General features: G+C 40.1%; 3 protein-coding genes across 3 annotated transcripts; all 3 read right to left on the reverse strand.

Moving 5' to 3' along the window:
* Positions 1 to 2,166: 2,166 nt before the first annotated feature.
* On the reverse strand, positions 2,167 to 3,658 carry hoxc4a (homeobox C4a; the record flags this gene model as incomplete). Its single annotated transcript, XM_084480224.1, has 2 exons — positions 2,167 to 2,699; positions 3,223 to 3,658. The coding sequence occupies 2 exons, from the start codon at positions 3,656 to 3,658 to the stop codon at positions 2,332 to 2,334; spliced, it is 804 nt and encodes a 267-aa protein (XP_084336350.1). The 3' UTR covers positions 2,167 to 2,331.
* Positions 3,659 to 12,775: 9,117 nt separating this feature from the next.
* On the reverse strand, positions 12,776 to 14,290 carry hoxc5a (homeobox C5a; the record flags this gene model as incomplete). Its single annotated transcript, XM_084480253.1, is given in 3 exon segments — positions 12,776 to 12,984; positions 13,835 to 14,261; positions 14,264 to 14,290. Coding segments are annotated over 3 exon segments (663 nt in total).
* A 2,021-nt stretch (positions 14,291 to 16,311) lies between these two features.
* On the reverse strand, positions 16,312 to 17,470 carry hoxc6a (homeobox C6a; the record flags this gene model as incomplete). The annotated part of the gene is made up of 2 exons (XM_084479265.1): positions 16,312 to 16,616; positions 17,077 to 17,470. The coding sequence occupies 2 exons, from the start codon at positions 17,468 to 17,470 to the stop codon at positions 16,312 to 16,314; spliced, it is 699 nt and encodes a 232-aa protein (XP_084335391.1).
* Between the last annotated feature and the right edge of the window lie 2,340 nt (positions 17,471 to 19,810).

The raw sequence follows: 19,810 nt of genomic DNA on the forward strand, positions 1-19,810 counted from the left end.
ACACGAAGAGCGAACCTGCCGGGTCACCCGGGTTGGGGAGGTCGCCCATCCAGACCGAACTGAGCCTAATGGGTCAGAAAATGTGTCCTCGAAGTGAACTCAGCCTTCCCCTGCTTTGCCTTAAATTTCAATAAAGTATCTTTTCAGCCTCTCGACGTGGAGGCGACAGGGATTGTGAAATTGGAGGGATGCTGCGGCTTTGGCGTGCACATTAATTTCTCTAATCTGTCCACCAACATAAAGGCCCCTGAATTCATTTTTCAACGCCGTCTCAGCGCCCTTCTATAGTGCCCCTCCAAAGCCTCGTCCAAACATTATAACCGCTTATATGTTGGAAATAACATACATAATCTTTAGTCTAAATAAAAATGACCAACAATGACTATGATCAGGGAGATTGCATGCGGCCCATATTTCCATTTAATGGTATAGGCCCTACACTACTATAGAACACAACACTGATAATTCAAGATGGATGTTTGGGAATACCGCGTGTCTTTGTGCGCATCTGCCCCCCACTAGGAAAGTATTTTTTTTTATAAAATCCATTGAAGTCGCAATTTCAATAATCCATCAAGTCCTCGTGTCTCTTTAAGATAAAGTCAAATTTTAATTTTAAAAGTATTTTTTCACAAAACTGCAAAATAACTAGAATAAAACGTTGAAACCATAAATAAAATAAAAATAAAAACAAAGAGACAAGGGCCTGCTTACTTCTTGACAAGGTGACATGTTTTTGAATCAACATTTTACATCCTGTAAATATTAGCATGCCTGGAGAATGTAGGCAGCAGTCGTAAACACTCTTCTCTTAACAATGTGTTGGAACACATCCCGGGAAGGGAGCTGTGACGTTACAGGCACCGTGTTTTGAAACCGTAAAATTCGACAGCAACAAACTATAAAGTCTTCTAGCAAAGCATCGATCTGAAATGAAGCATCACAATGTGGAATAGTGTTGTCACACGCTGGAAATACAGAGAAAAATGAAAAACTACCCAGCGAGTTTTTTTGTAATATGCAAGGCATTGGGACAAAACTGGGCCACGATGACTAGAATATCAATCAGAATATCAATATCATGCTCACTATCAGAGGCCTGGTGCTAACCAAGACAACGTGACGCTTTGGGTTCGGTCTATCCTAGCCTCATCATTTGTGTTTTGTTGGCCCGTTGAAATTATGAAATCGAGTTGCCGAATTAAGATACACCAAATTCTCTAATTTAATTTATAAAAAATAAACATTTGTAGAAGGATTCCAAAGGATCCACATGCAGCTGTTCTCTGAATGTAGTATGTGGGAAGCAAAGCTTAATTCTTCCGAGCTGGAAGATGGTGCAGTCTAGTGAAGGGCTTCCATGTCTTGCCTTTATGGTTAATTGAATGCCCTTTAGATGAATTATAGTGCACGTAGGCCTATGCACAGAACAAACTAGTCCATTTGCTGTTGGGACATTTTTTTTAACTAGGCTATTGATGTCTCATAAGTGGCATTTGAGGACACACAAAGAAAACTTGTAGCAGTTAAACTAGTTATATACAATATTAAATTTAAAAACGCAAGGAGCCGAAATATTTCACAATCACAGCTTGTAAACACGGTGAGCAATTTGTTAACCTCATAAAATGTTAATTTACCCACAATGTAGCCTACACCTCAAAAGCATAGCTCTGAAACCAAAACAAGAGTGAGCCACAACTGGATCTAAAGGAAGTCGAGCAAAGATAAAACACTCACTGTTTTATTGACCAATATGATTATCACAAGTACACTAGACTCCGTTTATTGCATATAACAATAATCTGCTTTTAACGGTCTAAAACACAACATCAACAACACGAAACTAAATTGTAAACAAAAAACTGATTTGTGAAAATACACAATGTAATTCACAAATTATTTTCTACACGTTCAAAATCAATGGAGTGTTCCAGCTATTCATTTTTATTTTACCAAAAATAACTATTATAATAACGATGTCCTTCCAGTGTTGTTTGAAATAAATAGATTGTGCATTTCACCCTGGGCAGCAGGGCGAAAGAATAGCCCACGATAACATGTTGACCAAATGTACATTTTTCTGCATTTTCTCTCCTTAATTGAAAACATTTTTTTTCTCAATAAAAAACATCTCAACTCTTCATTAAATAAATTAAACCCTGTATCACGTAAAAATAATTCATCGGTATTCGCATTAATCCATGCCATATAACATGCAATTTATATAACTTTGGACTTAAAGGAAACCGCACAAGATAGCTACGAAAACAAAATATATAACTTCTATAAATAACCAGTTCTTCTTCTTGTTCTATCCCCATCCCTGGTTTATAACCTGGTAATATCCTCGGCATGCTGCGCTCCGGTCAGTTCATCAGGGCTGGCCCCGGCCCCCGTAGCGGCCGCCGCCACGGCCACAGCGCCGGCTGCTGAGCTCGTATTGGACCCGGAGGACGAAGAGGAAGATCTCACTTTGGTGTTTGGAAGCCTGTGGTCTTTTTTCCATTTCATCCTGCGATTTTGAAACCAGATTTTAATCTGTCGCTCGGAGAGAACCAGGGTATGGGCAATCTCGATGCGCCTCCGCCGAGTTAAATATCGGTTATAGTGGAATTCCTTCTCCAATTCTAAGACCTGCTGTCGAGTGTATGCTGTCCTAGACCGCTTGGGTTCCGTCCCATTGTAACCCGAGTTCACTGGAAAAGGGGAAAGGAGAGGGGGAGAAAGGGAGAAGGAAAGGGAGGAAAGGAAGTGTAAACAAGACTTGCCTCAACAGGGATATGACAGAAAGATTTATTGGATAAATGACTGTTAAGCTGTTGGACAAATTTAAATGGGAAGTTAAGAACTTTTCAACGTAATGAAAGGACCCTCACATCCAACTATCAGCTAAATTATTAATGCAACATTACAAAGCTCTATCTTTTTTCTTTCTTATTATTCATCTCTCCCCCCTCTCTATCGCGCAATACATAACAGCAGAAGCCACATGGCGATACGGCTGCCCTGAGTATACCTCGGCTATAAAATTTATGGTGGGTGTAATTACCAATGCCGAGTCGTAAATCCGCCTCAATTGTGCCATTTCAAAGGCTTCCCTGCTATCGGAGCAGGGGCTGGCAACGAGATGGGAGTCAGAGGGACTGATAAAGGGAGGGAAAGGGAGAGAAGAGCAAGAAGAGCAGGAGTGCAGAGAACATAAACATACACGTTGCCTACCAGTGCTGACGTGAATCTTCTTCATCCATGGGTACACCACGGGCTGCTTCATGGAGGCAGTGCTGTTGGGATGCTCCGGGGTAGCTTGGTTGCAGGCGGAGGTTGCAGCCGGTGGGGTGGCGGGGGACATAGATAACTGTGGGGTTTCACATGATGCAGGTTGCCCTTTCCCTGCAAGCAGGTGCGCAGAATGGGGTAGTCCATGCACCCTTGGCGTGTCAGGTTCAGGGATGCTTGCACAGTTATATTGGCGGTCCTGGTAGCTTGCCCGCGGAGGATATAACTCCTGGTGGTGATGCTGGTAGCCACTGTCCCTTGCGCGGCTGTAATATTCTGGACTATGTTCTGGGATATAGCTATTTTGCGAATATTCCTCGCATGGAGGAAATTTCGGATCAATGTAGTTAGACTCCATCAAATACGAGCTCATGATCATTAATTTCTGGAGTGGAAAATAATTTTTCTAGCTTTGTCGTTTTTCTGCTCCATAAAGCCCTCCTACTTGCGAGCAGCCCTGTAAAGTTACTTTTACCACGTGACCCTATGGCCCAATAGCAGAATAAGAGGTAGTTCCCGGATAAGGAACCAGAGGTATTAAACATACCTACAGTCGCCATGGTAGACACAAATCTCTCTCTCTCTCTCTCTCTCTCTCTCTCTCGCTCTCTCTCTCTCTCTCTCTCTCTCTCCCTCTCTCTCTATCGCGCTCTCTCTTTCTCTCTCTCCCCTCCCCCTCTCTCTTTCTCTCTGGCTTTTTATCGTCCTCTCTCTGTGTATGTATCTATTTATCTAAGGTGATATAGCCATGGTAAGGCACAACAACAGAAACATGATAGATTGACGAATAGGCTATATCAAGAAATATCAGGAATTGTGATATATGTTTTTGCCTTTAAGGCTACATGTTTTCCGTAACAATTTATATTTGATCTTAAAATAAAAAGGCTTTGTGTGGCTTTGATGTTAAAATGCAACAAGATATTTATTGCAGTTATAGGCCTACTATTGACCAATATTAGTAAAAACTATTTTATTACATTTGAATTCTGAAAAGCCACACCAGGCCAATATGAAGATCCTTTGCCTTTCAGGAAGAAAGTTTAGATTTATTTTATTCACAATGTGTATTTATTATACATACATATATGTTGAATTCAAATCAATAATATTCCATGGTTTGCATTGTTACTGGCATGATAGCCAGTGATATTACATCAGAGCTCTTGTGATTTCAATCATTGGGATGCAATGCTTGGCATGTAACCATGTTGTTTAAGGATCTTACAGTACAACATTTGTTTACAATAGGGTAAGCCTAGGTCTCAACATTAACATGAATTGGATGCACTGCATTTCATTTTAACATTTGCTGTTTCCTTCTGTAAAAAATAGCATGTTCATCACCAAGATAATCCTAACACATACAACAGATTACATTTGTATTTTGAACTTTATTTGTGACCTTCAAGACTGGACATTGAATCCTGCACTGCCTGGTGGGCCTATGTCATGACCTGTACAAGACAATCTAACACTATTTAGTAGGTTGGGTCCAACGTGGTCCTGCTCTGAAATAATTACCTATCATTGTTTGAATGCAACTAGGGCAGACATTCAAACCACTACTTAAAAATGTTCACAAAATAAATTTGCTATAAATGTAGAGAATATAATCGAAATGAAGACCAATGCCAATCCTTTTCACACCTCTTGCCTGTCTGCCTCTCTGTCCTCATCAGGAGGTTTGTCCCCTCTTACTCTCTGGACATGTGGACACTCCGGGTCCTACTATGTCCTCCATTACAGTTCCACCCCTGAAAACAGCCACCCTGTATGCATGACATCCATTCTTAAGAAAAAAAATGACTTATTTCAGATCCATGGCATCAATTAAGGAGAAAGGAGTTGCTTTATTTTTAATAGTGACTAATACACAAACAACATAACTTAGTTTTGTAGACTCTTATCCACTTAACAATGATCAACTGCCTGATTCCACCGGAGACAATAGAGAGGCAGCATGCAAACAATACATGATAGACCATAAGCAGGAGCAGCGACAGCCACACCTGGAAGAATGGAATAATATGTTTTGCTCTTCTTTGCACATGGGTTATTGTGTTATCCCTAACACGATTTGGTAATACTGCCTCGTTTACACATTTAGCTTTTGGTCAAAATGTGATAAGATTTGTTGAGCATATGCGTACATATACACGAATAGACAACATACATGCTTTACAGCACCAGCCTATGCAGATGAAACCGATGCACTGCAACAATAACAGTTATAATCATAATAACCATTATCTTCAAAACAAAAACAAGAATGAATCATCATAATAGTACAGCAGCACTAAATGTCGTAGTGGAAGCAATGGTGCAAGTTGCAAATATAGCATAGGGCAAGTTGTTGTTGTTATTGTTGTTGTTGTACAGCAGCATCAACACAACATTGCGTGATCTGAATGCCTATTCATGTCCTGTCCAACAATAGAAGATACGTGATTAGGCTTAAAAGTTAGCGGTGGAGTTGATCTGCACCAATGTTAAAGTAAAGAGGTATCTATCTTCAGTGCAACTAAAGGGAGTGTTACGGCCATATTATAATCTATAGATAAATAAATAACAAAAATCTACTGATGGTGGTACACATTTAAAGCTTCCCTGAGAAAACAGAATACACAACATTTATATTACCCCTTGCAAGGATGTTAGAGGCGTTTTATAGAGCAATAAAAACCGTAAATCAGTCACTTTAAAACGATCTGCAGTAGCTTGCTTGTTTTACAGGGTCTGACACATAGCTACACACTGCTACAGATGGGTCTGCTCACTGTAGCCATAGCTAGGCTGTTGATGTTATGACTATGAAAACACTTTGGGACCATGTTGCTCTGCTGCTTTTTCTAATAGAAAAGCGAGCCTGCATGCCAATATGAACTGCATAAAATACACAGAGACACGAAAGTAAGGCCTTGGATTTTTTTTGAAAATAGCAGATAGATAAATCAATTCTCTTGCGTAGCAATTCAGTTGCCCATGTATTCCTGTAGAGACGTATTTGCGATGCTATGTACTGAACACAAATTCGGTTCTACAGGGTACACATAGACAACTAGTGTGTGAGGATGCTATAGGAGCTGCGGTGAGGTGATTTCTTAAGAGATGATCTTAGGATATATACATAGGCCTAATAAATGTCACGTTTGCAATATTTAGTCGTACTCACATCTTCTGCACCATGGTTTCAAAATAGATACAATTTGGGCACGGAAATACGCATATAAACACATGCATATGCACGCTCACACAAAACAGGATAAAGGAGGGAAGGGGTTTCGCTCTACACATTCAGCTATTGCTTTGGGGCTAGCTCTTATATTAATATTCAGTCACAAACTCTGCCGATACAAAAGGGTCTGCGTGACAGCGCAGATGAAAAATAAGTTTCTTTTGTTCTCAACGATTTCTTCTGCTTTCTATTACCATACTGACCGCTCGGTAACCTTTCTGCCTGTCGTCCTAGAAGCTAATGAGAAAAGCCCGGATGAAAAATGAATTTAAGACATGTGGCCTGGTTCTGTGTTATTGAAGGTAAAACATGGGCTACTCGTGAATCAATTGAATTGATTAAAAACAGAATACACGTGGGAAATTGAAATGCCTTTACAAATAAGCTATTCCCCTTTCTAAGTTTGGCTCTCAATTTTGTATTATGATAAATAAAAGCCAGGATAGCTTCTTTTGGGTTCCAAACTAGAAAAATTAAGCAGATTGGTTGCTCTTTTAGGTATGTCATGAAAATAAAGATGTGCCCATACCTTTGTTTGTTGGTTTGTTGGTTTGTTTGATTGTTTTTATAATCCAAAGAGGAACCATGCATGCATACCCCCTTCCCAGCCTGTTTTGTTGGCGCATTTTAATATAGACAGCCTGACCTGCGTCTCACCCCTCGCGTGTGACTGCTTCCAATAGTTCACTGCCAAGGATTATTGATGGGGAAACAGCAATGAATTCTTTCTTTCCACAAATGGCTTTCAGATCGTGCACCTAGTTCAATAACTAGTTATAATGTAGAAGTGGAAAAAAATAGGCCCTCAGGCCTAATTTGATGTTTCATTTATTCATTTGAAAAATAGCATAGCTTCCATTTTCCTGCAGAATAACGGCTATACAAGCATGTTTACACAAGTATGCATTTGTAAACTACATCAACTAAATACATCTGGGATCTTAACGGGGCTTGGCCCACTGTTCATTTACATTGGTTAACAAGTCCTGGTTGCAGAACCTAACCTGGAATGAGACATTCATTTATAACTTTGCAGTAGGCTAGAGCATTAAGCAACCCTGATGAAAATGTTTATGATACGCTTTTAATCAGCACGTAGATCCTAATAGCCCTTTAACTTTTACTCTTCCCTAGTGGGGAAAATGGTAGGCTTTCCAGTATTCTGAGGGAAGTTAGGATAGCCCGGGGTGCAGACAAACCCGTCCAACGTGTAAATAACAGAACCGTAACAGCCGCGATTCCAGTAGGAGAAATGCAGGATGCGCGGAATGTGGAAATTGACTTGTAGGTTTGGCCTAGTTGCAAATCGCAGTGACGTAATATGTAATATTTGAAGTTGGAACCAATATTAACGGTAACAATCAATGTAACAAAATAGGCTTAGGAAAAAAATGCACTGACAGCTAGGCCTATGGTTTATTGGTGGACTTTAGTCTTGATGCCACTCTTGCCATCGGGGACGGGAGCCTAACATCACAGAAAGATCCGATGTTCAATGGGTCCTTACCAAATTCGTTAACATCTTTGTCATGGAACTATTTGACCGATAGGTTTCGGAATCAAACGTTAAATTACTTTGTCCAAGAATAGACAACCTTCCAATGGCGTCGAACAGGTAGATCCTTGATACCATCCCCCTCATTTCGCCCCCTCTTTATTTCCTGAAAATAGAAAGAAAAACGAAAATAAGATCAAAAATGGCTCTACAACAAGCAAGCATATTCAGCTTTGACCCGGTGGATCCAGATTTTTACACGACATCTGCCAACGTATTTGGTGCAAATTACAAATGTTAACATGTCGCCATCAAATTTCACATTTTCAGTAATTGTATGCTCACAAAAAAATGATGAGACAATAATACTCTTATGTTGGCCACGGGCAAAGGACGAAATCATTTGGCAGTGTTGCACAGTTTTCACTACCTTAATGATTAATTCAGCCTCGCCCCATGCCTACGATTTCCTCTCTCTTTTATTTAGCCTAATTAGAGCCAGGTGTCCCAGAAAAGCTCTGGCAAGAGTTGGCTCCTGCAAAACGGGAGCCGAGGACAAAAATTTAGGACAGGTCATTTTTGATAGCTTAACTAAATGTACAATCATTTGATATTTCCTTAGGCAAATGTTCTATGAATAGAAATCCCTAGACCTCATCAATACAGATGAATGATCCTTAGTCCAGAGTATTAGTTGTTCTTACATTTAGAGTGTTTTTTTAATATAAATAATGACGATGTGCAACAGGATTTCACGTGTTAGCTAAAGTTTGCCAAAAGTATGTCCGTGGAAATGACCTCTATGGTGACAGTGTCAAATCCAGAAGTTGAGCAGAAGAAGAAGAAGAAGAAGAAGAAGAAGAAGAAGAACTAGAAGATGATGATGATGATGATGATGATGATGATGATGATGATGATGATGATGATGATGATATCAACATGGTTCTTCAATTGTTATCATTCGAATTGTTTAGAGCCAGACAGTTTGATTCTACGTGATATTACTCATATAGCCGAATTATTTTTATAACCCCCTATTCTGGAAGTTGTTAAAGGTTTTCCCTTAAAACGTAAGCATTTTAGCAACTCCCCAAAAAATGCGTCTCTTTTTGAATTATTTAGGCCGATCTCCAATGTGTAGCCTACACAAAATAATGAAAAAAAGTTATCATTAGATCGAAGTAAGCTTGTATTCGCCCATTAGGTATGCCTATGCATAGATGACGCTACTCTACACAAACAGTCCATACTTATTATTATTTTTTTAATAATATAAAACCAGTGTAGCCGAGCCACATGAAAGGCCGAGCCGACAGGAGCATGTTACATAGTGCCCCCTATTGGAGGTGCATAGTTGATCCTCTAATTGGACGAGCGTAATCGGAAGGTTTCTCCACAACTTGCTATCGAAATACATGATAAGACGAGTAGCCTAAATATATGAGCGCTTGAGTCCACCACGGACAGCTTAGTTGGGGACGCTGTAAACGAGGCCTGTGTGAGAAAAGTTTGAGCCAAGCATTGTAGTACTACATTTTAAAACATCAACATATTTTTTTCTTTTAACAAGACCATGATGGCGCTACACGATTTTTTCAATGATTTCAGCTGAGTTGAATTTTACTAGCCTAATTGGAAGAAGTTGAGAAACAAACCATAGGTTGAATCAGAACTGTCCGTTTGCAGTTTCATTAATAGATGGGCTGAATATGTTGTTTATGAATTATTTATTCCTCTAAATTTCACAATGAAGGCCTATAGCAATTATCTAGTTTTGAGATTACAGAGTATCATTAGTGCATTTTTCCTATGAGGAAAATCTTCTACAGCAAAGAAAATTGACACATATTCATCCGTTTCTTTCTCGGATAATGTCGATTCATTATTTTCAATGTTTTCCTCAACAGTATAGGGAAAACAAACAAATGTCATCGGCTCCGTCTGGCCACATGAAGGAAACATTACGCAGTTGAGCTCCTAAAATCCGCATTTATCTGCAATATATAGCCTACATAACTTTTACCGAACTACAACTACAGCAAGGTTAAAATATCTCCACACATCTGTTAACTGTGTGTGTGTGTGTGTGTGTGTGTGTGTGTGTGTGTGTGTGTGTGTGTGTGTGTGTGTGTGTGTGTGTGTGTGTGTGTGTGTGTGTGTGTGTGTGTGTGCGTGTCTGTATGTGTGTGTGTGTGTGTGTGTGTGTGTGTGTGTGTGCGTGTGTGTGTGTGTGTGTGTGTGTGTGTGTGTGTGTGTGTGTGTGTGTGTGTGTGTCTGTCTGGATGTAGAAGCAAGTGTGCAAGTGTAGCAAGTGGGTGGAATGAGCAAGGAGAGTAACGAGATTTGGATAAAGATCAGTATGATTATTACCATTATTGCAACAATAATAATACTAATAGTTATAATAATAATAATAATAATAATAATAATAATAATAATAATAATAATAATAATAATAATAATGTGTTTTTATAATGCAACATTGAAGATGCATTGATGCTCGCAAGTATTGGGCCTATATTATTAATGTGGACTGAATAAATAATTTAATCATCTCTTCATAAAATATTTGAATGTTACGCTAATCGAAAATACAGACGAAAATCCATGCCTATAATGGCGTATTTTGTGGCCAGCGAAGGTGTTGTAAAGCCGACATAAACGACGGCCTATTAAACAGCGCCCGCTACTTCTGCCTCCTTGCAATTGCTGAGACGCAGGAAAGAGTTGCAATAAGACGTCTTCCAGATGCATCAAAATGCATACAAGAATGAACCACGGCATTACAAGAGAGCCCCCATTTCTCATATGCATATTCATCCCGTAGTATAGACCACTTATTTACAATTCAACAACACTCAAACAAATAATATTCATGAATATTGAAATAGACTACACAATTTACAAAAAAGCAGATTCTACTGTTCAGGTCGAGTTGTACCACGATATAAACAAGTTAAAATAACTTACTGCAACAGCTACTCCAGTATTGCCCCAGTACCATTCGCCTTTAGCCTACAGTCCGGAGAAAGGTGCACCCTCACTGCTACAAAAGCCCTTTCTTACTCCGATAAGGCTAAGCCAGCAGCTGCGATTCCGGACAGTTAAGATTATATATGATGTGTATATATCGAAGGTTTGTCAGCTCTTCCAGGCCATAAAACCCACTTAAATGACACCACGTGCCTCCCATGCACCATTCACAGACCCTGCTTGGGGCGATTGGCATAAGTAACCTTGTAAACTTTAAAATACGCTAAAAGAAAGACATAGAAAAGGGGATTCGATAGATTGTCCACTTAAAGTTAAGGCCTGCCTGTACACAGAGTACGCCTAAGTGGACTCTGAGCAAGCCAGTTTTCTGTAAAGGGGAGTTCAGTAGGATCTGTTAGTTGAAAGGTGAGTTGATCTTTATTTACTTTAAGTAAAGTGAGAATATGGGCTGAGATCATGGTGTGTACGCTGCTTGCATGCGAGCAAGGCAACTGTCATTCAGTCTTGTTTTATATGGGCGTCGTTAATTAAACGCACAGTGCGGCACTTTCTCAGATCTGACCAAGGGGAAGGGTTTGCGCGATGTCTTATCACGGTGTGGTTATAGGAACCACTGGTTTGCATCCATGTTCCAATGTAACGCGTGTTATCACAGGCTGCGCGCCTTCCTACCCTGACAAAACAGGAAAGGGAGCGCGGTGAAGTGGCAGAGAGGGGGCAATAAAGTTTTATTATAGGGCTTTAAACTGGAGCGTTTGTCACTCGGTGAAATAGTGTAAAAAAAAAAATACAACAAGCTCTCAATACAAATACTTAAACATGATCGAGCCATTGATATCTGTTGATTGAAAGTTTTGTTTTTGGTTAAATATGTATCAGAAATAAATTCAAACCACAACTTCCTTTGTTGTCATTGAAGTGCAACTTGTAAAAAGAGCAATAATAATAATAATAATAATAATAATGTACAAAGGAATACATCATATGATGATTCTGTTTTTATTTTATTGATAACAATTAATAAATGAACAGTTCTCTTATTAGACATACCTCTTAAGCATACCAACTGTAAAATTTACCTCAATCGAATAATACAACAATATTATTGCACAATCCTACATAGTAAATTACATAGCTATAGTTCCAAGTGGTATGTTACATGCATATAACCCTAACAAAACAATCACAACTAACAGCTCACTAACACCACAACCACGTGTATAACTTTAAAATAAAATAAAAATAAAAAAGGACAAACGACAATCTTCACAAGTGATTGACTAAGTGCTGGCAATGATAACTTAGTGAGATTTTAAAAGCATTATGCTTTGATTAATACGAAGGTTTATTGGATTAGTTTAAAAACTTTTCTGCCAGATTGACAGTAATGGCATGGCTATCAGTTAACATTCTACTTTATCTTAATTAGACAACATGGAATATAATTGGCATGTGGGCCTACTGTATAGCCTTTAGTTAGCCTTTAAGAAAGACTTTCAGTGTGGCTCAACCACTCATCTTCACTCCGGCCCTCGGCGAGGTAAAGTAAGGCTATCGTCACATGGGCGGCAAATTAATTTAAAAATGTAGAGCAATTGATCAAACTGAGTGATATTCAATACATTAGATCCCAAACTGCAGCAAGTGACATATAATTGGTGATGAAGCACATAGCACGGTGTCATGATGTCATTGCTCCTAGCGGTTCATCAGGAGGTCACGCAACTCTCCGCATCGTGCTATGTACACTGCGATCGCGGGTGTGCTGCTTATTCCTTCACTTTGATCTTTGAGTCCTTCTTCCACTTCATACGTCTGTTCTGGAACCAGATTTTGATCTGCCTCTCGTTTAGGCACAGGGTATGGGCGATCTCTATGCGCCTGCGGCGACTGAGGTACCGGTTGAAGTGAAATTCTTTCTCCAACTCCAGAGTCTGGTAGCGGGTGTAACTGGTCCGTGAACGTTTACCTTCCGATTCTGAAGTGGTATTAAAATCAGTTAGCTTTCATGTCGCACGAGAAATACACACAGAATTACATTAGGTCTACTCTCACAGGGTTTTTTAAAGGTATCGAAGGCAATAGTTGCCTTTACTCATTAAATGTGTTGGCATTTAGACCACTGTACAGCTACACATGTAGGCCTACACATATTCAAATAAAAAATACAGCAGAGGAAATACAATCTCTCATTACTCATTAATTAAATATCGAAAATTGTTTAAATTCATGCAGTGTGGGCATATAGGCCCTACCCATTTCAACTTAATGTTATTATCAATGAAAATGCACATAATCTCCAACACAACATAGACCAAATGGGCTACTAGTGGCTCCGATACAAGCCTTCACATAAAGGCAGGTCTACCCAAATCTGTTCAACGTGAAGAGTTCAGGAATAGGTCAGGGCTTGATTTTACCCAGAGTTCAAATGAAGGTTAAATCTCTTCTTCAAAAAGAGAGTTGATAACAGAATGCATGGCCTGGCGAACGAGTTCAATTGACACGTCCAAAAAGTAATGAAATAAAATAAAATAGCCAGATAGCAATGCTCAATATTAGGCTATTTCATAATTGTATCAAAGATTATTCTCTTATCCAATTAAACATCTATAAATCAGCCCAGAGATCACCTCTTCACCGTAACGGAGCAGGTTTACGAGCAATGGATGCCTTTGTCATAAAATTTATGACCGAGAGTTTTTATTATTTCCTGCGTTTGGCCTATAAAACTGAAGAGGAAATTTGGAATGGGAAAAGAAGTGCAGCAGCCACGAGTGAATGGGGAAACCTTCTCGGTGGCACATTAGAAAATAGGCAAACTTTACCGTGGTTTATATGTAGTTTTGTCATCCAGGGATAAATCTGTGGCCGTGGTTCACCCTCCTGATGCTGGCTTAAATTTGTGTTACGTTTAATCGCATGCGTGCTCTCGACTTTCCTCTCGTTGCCTTCGGTCTTGGTCGTGGATTTCCCACTACGGTCCATGTCTCTGTCAGTCCCCTCGGCCAGCAGCCCGGTCCTGCTGTAGCTGAGAGCACCTGGGTCCACGGAGCTGCCGGAGACCATGGTGAACTCACGTCCAGGCGCTACAGGGAGATCCGTACTGCCACGCAGGCGAGTTTTCATCTCCTCTCGATCAGCAGAGGTTGGCGGGACGTGAGAAGTGAATATTCCGCTGACATTAACACCCCCGTATCGACTGGACTGGCGCCCAGATAAAGAACTACAGTTATCGAAGCTAAACATAATATTGAAGGAGAAGTTGCCTTGATTGTTTGCATGAGAATAGATGCGCAAATGTCTAGAGCGCATTTGAAATAGTAGCCTTCCTATAGTTTATGTTTATAGCGAATGCTGTAAATATATATCTAGATAGATAGATAGATAGAGAGATAGAGATATAGGGAGATAGATAGATAGATAGGCAGATAGAGGCTATAGCCTATGTATCTTCTATTTCGGTCTTTTGTTGAGCATAGCTTTTCTTTGTAGCCTTCTTGAATTTCGGAGCTGTCTGTTCAAAAAATAAAGCAGGATTTATAGGTGGGTTAGGCTACGGTATCTATTTTTTCTTGATTCGACGTACCCTGCCCAAATATGGGGTATTTGTGTGGGATCACGTGCAAATGTTGGCCAGTCATAAATTGGCTTGATACTCAATGGAGATATTGATGAATAGGAGAAACGTGTCCGGTAAACTTTAGGCTGTTAGTTGTTTAAGACCAAGCAGGGGTTTTGGGGAAAATGGCAAGACTATAAGACAAGAGCGTCATCTGGTGTTGGCTATGGGGCAGGGCGGTCAGGTCCAGCCAGTCTGTGCTTTGGACTGACTCACGCACACGACCGTCCGTCCGTCCGTCCCCCCCGTCCCCCAACAAACACACACACACACACACACACACACACACACACACACACACACACACACACACACACACACACACACGCACACACACACACACACACACACACACACACACACACACACACACACACACACACACACACACACACACACACACAGACCACCACCACCCTACTCAGCCATGGTGCGTACCCCACAAAGACAACCTCATTGCGCAACTGCCCGACACAAAGGTGTAACTACTGTTCAACAAATAAACCAATAATAATAATAATAATAATAACAATAATCATCATCATCATCATAGTCATCATAATAATCGTTATCATACAAATTATAATAATAACAATAATTGATTACCACCAACTTGGAGATATTTGAGAATGTTCTGATGGTTATTGTTATAATTAAAACGTAGGCTACGTATGCATAAAATCGCCCAACTGGTCCCTTTTTATAATACAAATATAGTTATATAGCCTAGCCTATATATCGATATAATCAGTCTCTCAAAGAAAGACACCAACAACGTTGAGGCTTTATGGGGAATCGTCCTCATCTCCATACATTTAAAGTAAAATCTAGCCCTATAACGTGTAGGCCTATTGTGAATATCCACTGTCATTGAGGCGGACCCCACCCGCATCACCCTCAACCAATCCCAAACAAAATAGTACGAAGAAAATGGATACATGTTTTTACAAATATTTTATTGATAATTTCTTATAATACACAATTTCGACAAACATGGATTTGTAACCCAAAACAAGTGACGGATTACTAATGTACAAATCTATCTCACGAGAAAAGCTTATCGAGACTAATAATGGAAAAATGACTAAGCTCAGAGTTATAAAGCGGCTATCAAAGCGGTTAAATGCACATAAGTCCTCACAGGATTTACATAATATAATACTACTTTGAATATATAGGCCTACAGGCATCTCCGTTTCCTGCGTGTTTTTATCCCGTGCAACTATTTAGGTATTACATTAGAGTTGTAAAATATGTGAGCGTCTGATCCTTCATATGGAATGTTAATGGAAAATGTCCACTTAAGTCTGACTTAGGCCAACACTGCTGTTTGGAGGGGGAAGTGATAAGGTTTACAGTGATGGATTGGGTGCGGGACAAATAGGATACATTTTTCTTCAATATGGGGAACAATTTGAAATCAATATGTTTATTTTTTTCACATAAACACAAACTGGAATGAAATGTAATTACACGCTCCACTATTCAGATATTCCGAGGGCCATGTGTTGACGCCCGCAAGAATGTGGACTTCTCTATCTGATTCAGCGCTCGCAATGTAGATATGAGATAATACGAGAGAGCAGTACAGCTGTTTTCATGCAGTTAAGTCTCTGGTCCATACATCTTTTAGGTAGTGTTGTTGGGTATCCATCGTTATCGCCCTTTCATTTTAGCTCGTGTTCATTCCTTTTTCTTATCCTCTTCCTTCCTCTCCTCCGCATCACTGCGTTCCTCCTCTTGAGTGGCCGCTGTCTGTTCAGATCCAGCCACTGTGGACGTCAGGTTGCTTTCCTTCTTCCATTTCATGCGGCGGTTCTGAAACCAGATTTTGATCTGGCGTTCTGTTAAACAAAGGGCATTGGCGATTTCTATGCGTCTGCGCCTCGTCAAGTAGCGGTTGAAGTGGAACTCCTTCTCCAGCTCCAGTGTTTGGTAGCGAGAGTAGATCTGACGTCCTCTGCGTCTGTCGGACCCGTAGCCTACACCTATATGGGATCAAATGAGATGACAGCATGTGGTTAAACCCTGTATTATAAAGAGCATGACACAATTCGATTTCTGCACGAATATAACCTTTGAAGTTCTATAGTAAAATGTTTGACTTGTTATCAGGCTTTTGTTAAATACATTCGAGGCGACAATAACCCAAACACAGAATTATAAAAACCAGGAAACTGCATTTAATTGCACCTTGTTGATTTATTTTGTTAAAATGAAACAAGGGAAGCATGGATAATAATAACTTTCTAATACACCGTGTTCAAATACCATACCTGTAAATCATTCAAAAACGAAAGCTGTTTGTTTGCATGTGAAAAGGCCCATCTACAAGTCGAGTGGATACAGTAATGGTTTATGGGGCCATAAAAAGTAACTTACTCCTTTGGTAAGACATATCGTAAAACTGGCCCATTTCCTTAATTTATTTGTCGTAGTAAAACTCACCGCTGTGTGAGTTCATTCGCTGCATCCACGGGTAGATCGGCACGTTGCTCTTCTGCTCCTGCGCTCCCCTCGCCTGATCCAAAGTGTACTCCTGTGAGATGTGGCTCTGTGAACTGAGTCCCATGTTTGTTTGTCTGCAGCTGGGAAGCACATCTTTGTCTTGAAGAAACACATTTGATCCATATTCGTATTGCGCCCGGCCAGAGCCAAACACGACGTTGTCTTGAGGAGAGTAGAAAGGTGCATATATCCGATTTTGGCTCACAGCAGCCCCGTACGACGAAAAGTGTCTGACAGTGTCATAGGTGGTGGAATTTAGGGGTACGTTTGGTAAGACGTCTTGACCACCGGATAAATGGCAGGAGATCGACGGATTTGCAAAATAAGAATTCATACCTTGTCTTTAACCCTCTCCAACTCTCCCCACTTCTTTATCGTTCTCCTCTGAATTCCCTTCTCTGTAAATCCGCTGTCCTTCTAATGTCACCAAAACGACACCTTTCAAAATGAAACCCTCTCCCACCCTCTGATACTCTCAATGCAACTAACCCACTTTGAGGATTCAATATTATTAATTTCCAATCTCCGGTAAGCCGCTCAAACCCGAGTGTTATAGCTGAGCCTTGGCTCCGGGAGAGACAATATGACAATGTCAGCTGACCGTTCTCCACCAATTGAAAGGCAGGAGTGGAGGAGAAACTGTAGCTTTTAGCTCAGAGCTACATTAGTGTTAAAATTCCGACAAACACGACACCGAGCACTCACAATGGTCGTTGCTACAGCATTTCTTAGTGGAAATACACATTTTGAAGTTCATTAGACCGCCGGTGCACGGATAATTAAGTCAAATGAATACCAAAACTTCGATTTGGCTCTGTATATTATATAGGCTGTGCTATATTACAAAACATAAAGAAAATTCATTTTACATCTCGCAGATTTATTATACATTTTATAAAAAATGAAAAATAAATTACACAGGATATCTAACGATATTTTTACCTGTGTGATGCAGTCTGTGTGTGTGTGTGTGTGTGTGTGTGTGTGTGTGTGTGTGTGTGTGTGTGTGTGTGTGTGTGTGTGTGTGTGTGTGTGTGTGTGTGTGTGTGTGTGCGTGTGTGTGTGTGAGAGAGAGAGAGAGCGAGAGAGAGTGAGAGAGATAGTGTGTTTATTTCTGTAGGCCTATGTGTTCATATATGTAAACCATCCAAACCGTAACTATACACTGCACAACGCGTAATGTGTTGTTGACATGCTCGGTCTGCATATTATACATTTAGCCAATTCATATCGAACATTATGAATAGAAAATAACTTTTCGTTGTGGCATTATAATGTGTATAAATAGCATGTGTCATTTCAACTATTGCGTGGCTTCTCAGTGCACTGGGGGAGGGTTGAGGTGGTAAGAATGCGTTTATGGTCTCTCTTCTCTGAGGGCAATAAAACAAGTGACATTCCCCGGTTTCCAACCAACTACAGCAAAAGCTCTGCAACAACGAGCAGCAAGCTGGAAGAGGAGCATGAACAGCTTTTGTACAACATCTGGAGGTATAGGCCTACATTTACGGTAATACCGCGGACCTGCAGTCTGCATGTAAAGGCAAAAAGAGAAAAGAGCTGCATTCAACAAAGGTATTTCGGTCGCCCTTTTGTCGAACATCGGTTCAGTTATGCGATGGTCCAGCCTGCGTCAGACCATCTCGTCACAAGCCACTCAGTACAGCCGCCTGCTTCACTAGGCCGCATGTACAACCTCATTCCATCCAAGTAAAGGTCCACATAATAGGCCTATACAGGTTCACACCCAATCATTTTTTACCTTAGGAGTGGTGTTTCTCTAGAATGCAAAGCAAAGACTCAAGTTCTCCATCTTTCCAAATAAAGCTTCGACATTCCTTGACATGGCGGGAGGAAATGGAACTAATAATTATCTCAGATGTGGAGTTGTGGGCTAAATTATGGGTTTGAACAGGTCTAGGGAAGCGTTTGCGTAAGAAATGCACAAAAGGAGTGTGGCTTTTGTGTCTGGACTACAATCTGAAAAAAACACCTATTGTAAACATACGTTTGTCAATATAGACAAAACGGCTTCCCGTGTATGAATTTCATCATCACAAAGCTTGTTATTTTAAAGGCCGGTTGTTCTTTTTTTCTTCAAATGCCCTCCTTATAAAACACGTCCAACATAATTGATACAGCTATTTCTTTTCATTCAAGCTTGCCATGCATTTTGTTTGTTGTTGTTGTTGTTGTTTTTTGTGTGAAATTAAAATCCCACAATTAACTGAAAATAAACACTGTGTTGAATTAACATAATGTATCCTCTAGGTCATTATTAATAACTTAATCCCACAATAGTTTGATGGATAATGTGGCATGAGCATTCCGTAGGTCGATGTGTTTCACTATATTGATTTCTTGAATAGGATAGATAGTTGCAGTCTAATCGTGCAGCACTGTTTGGTCTATTGCTTTGGACGTTGAATGGAACATAAAAGCGACAAGAACAAAGAGGAGGAAGGAACTGGTGCAATAAAAGTTTCCCTTTGCCTTATTCGTGACCATATGGGACATCCGCACGGCACAGATTCGGGACAGCCGAGTTTAGAGCTAAATTAAAACGTGCATAGATACTAGGTTAAAATAAGAATATTTCATTTTTATGAAATAGGTGAGTCTTCTGAAAAATACATCCACCTTCGTGTTTTTCGGTTGGCCTGTATTTATATTA

This window comes from Micromesistius poutassou, assembly GCF_964030765.1.
Source record: "Micromesistius poutassou genome assembly, chromosome: 15".
Taxonomy (NCBI): Eukaryota; Metazoa; Chordata; class Actinopteri; order Gadiformes; family Gadidae; genus Micromesistius; species Micromesistius poutassou.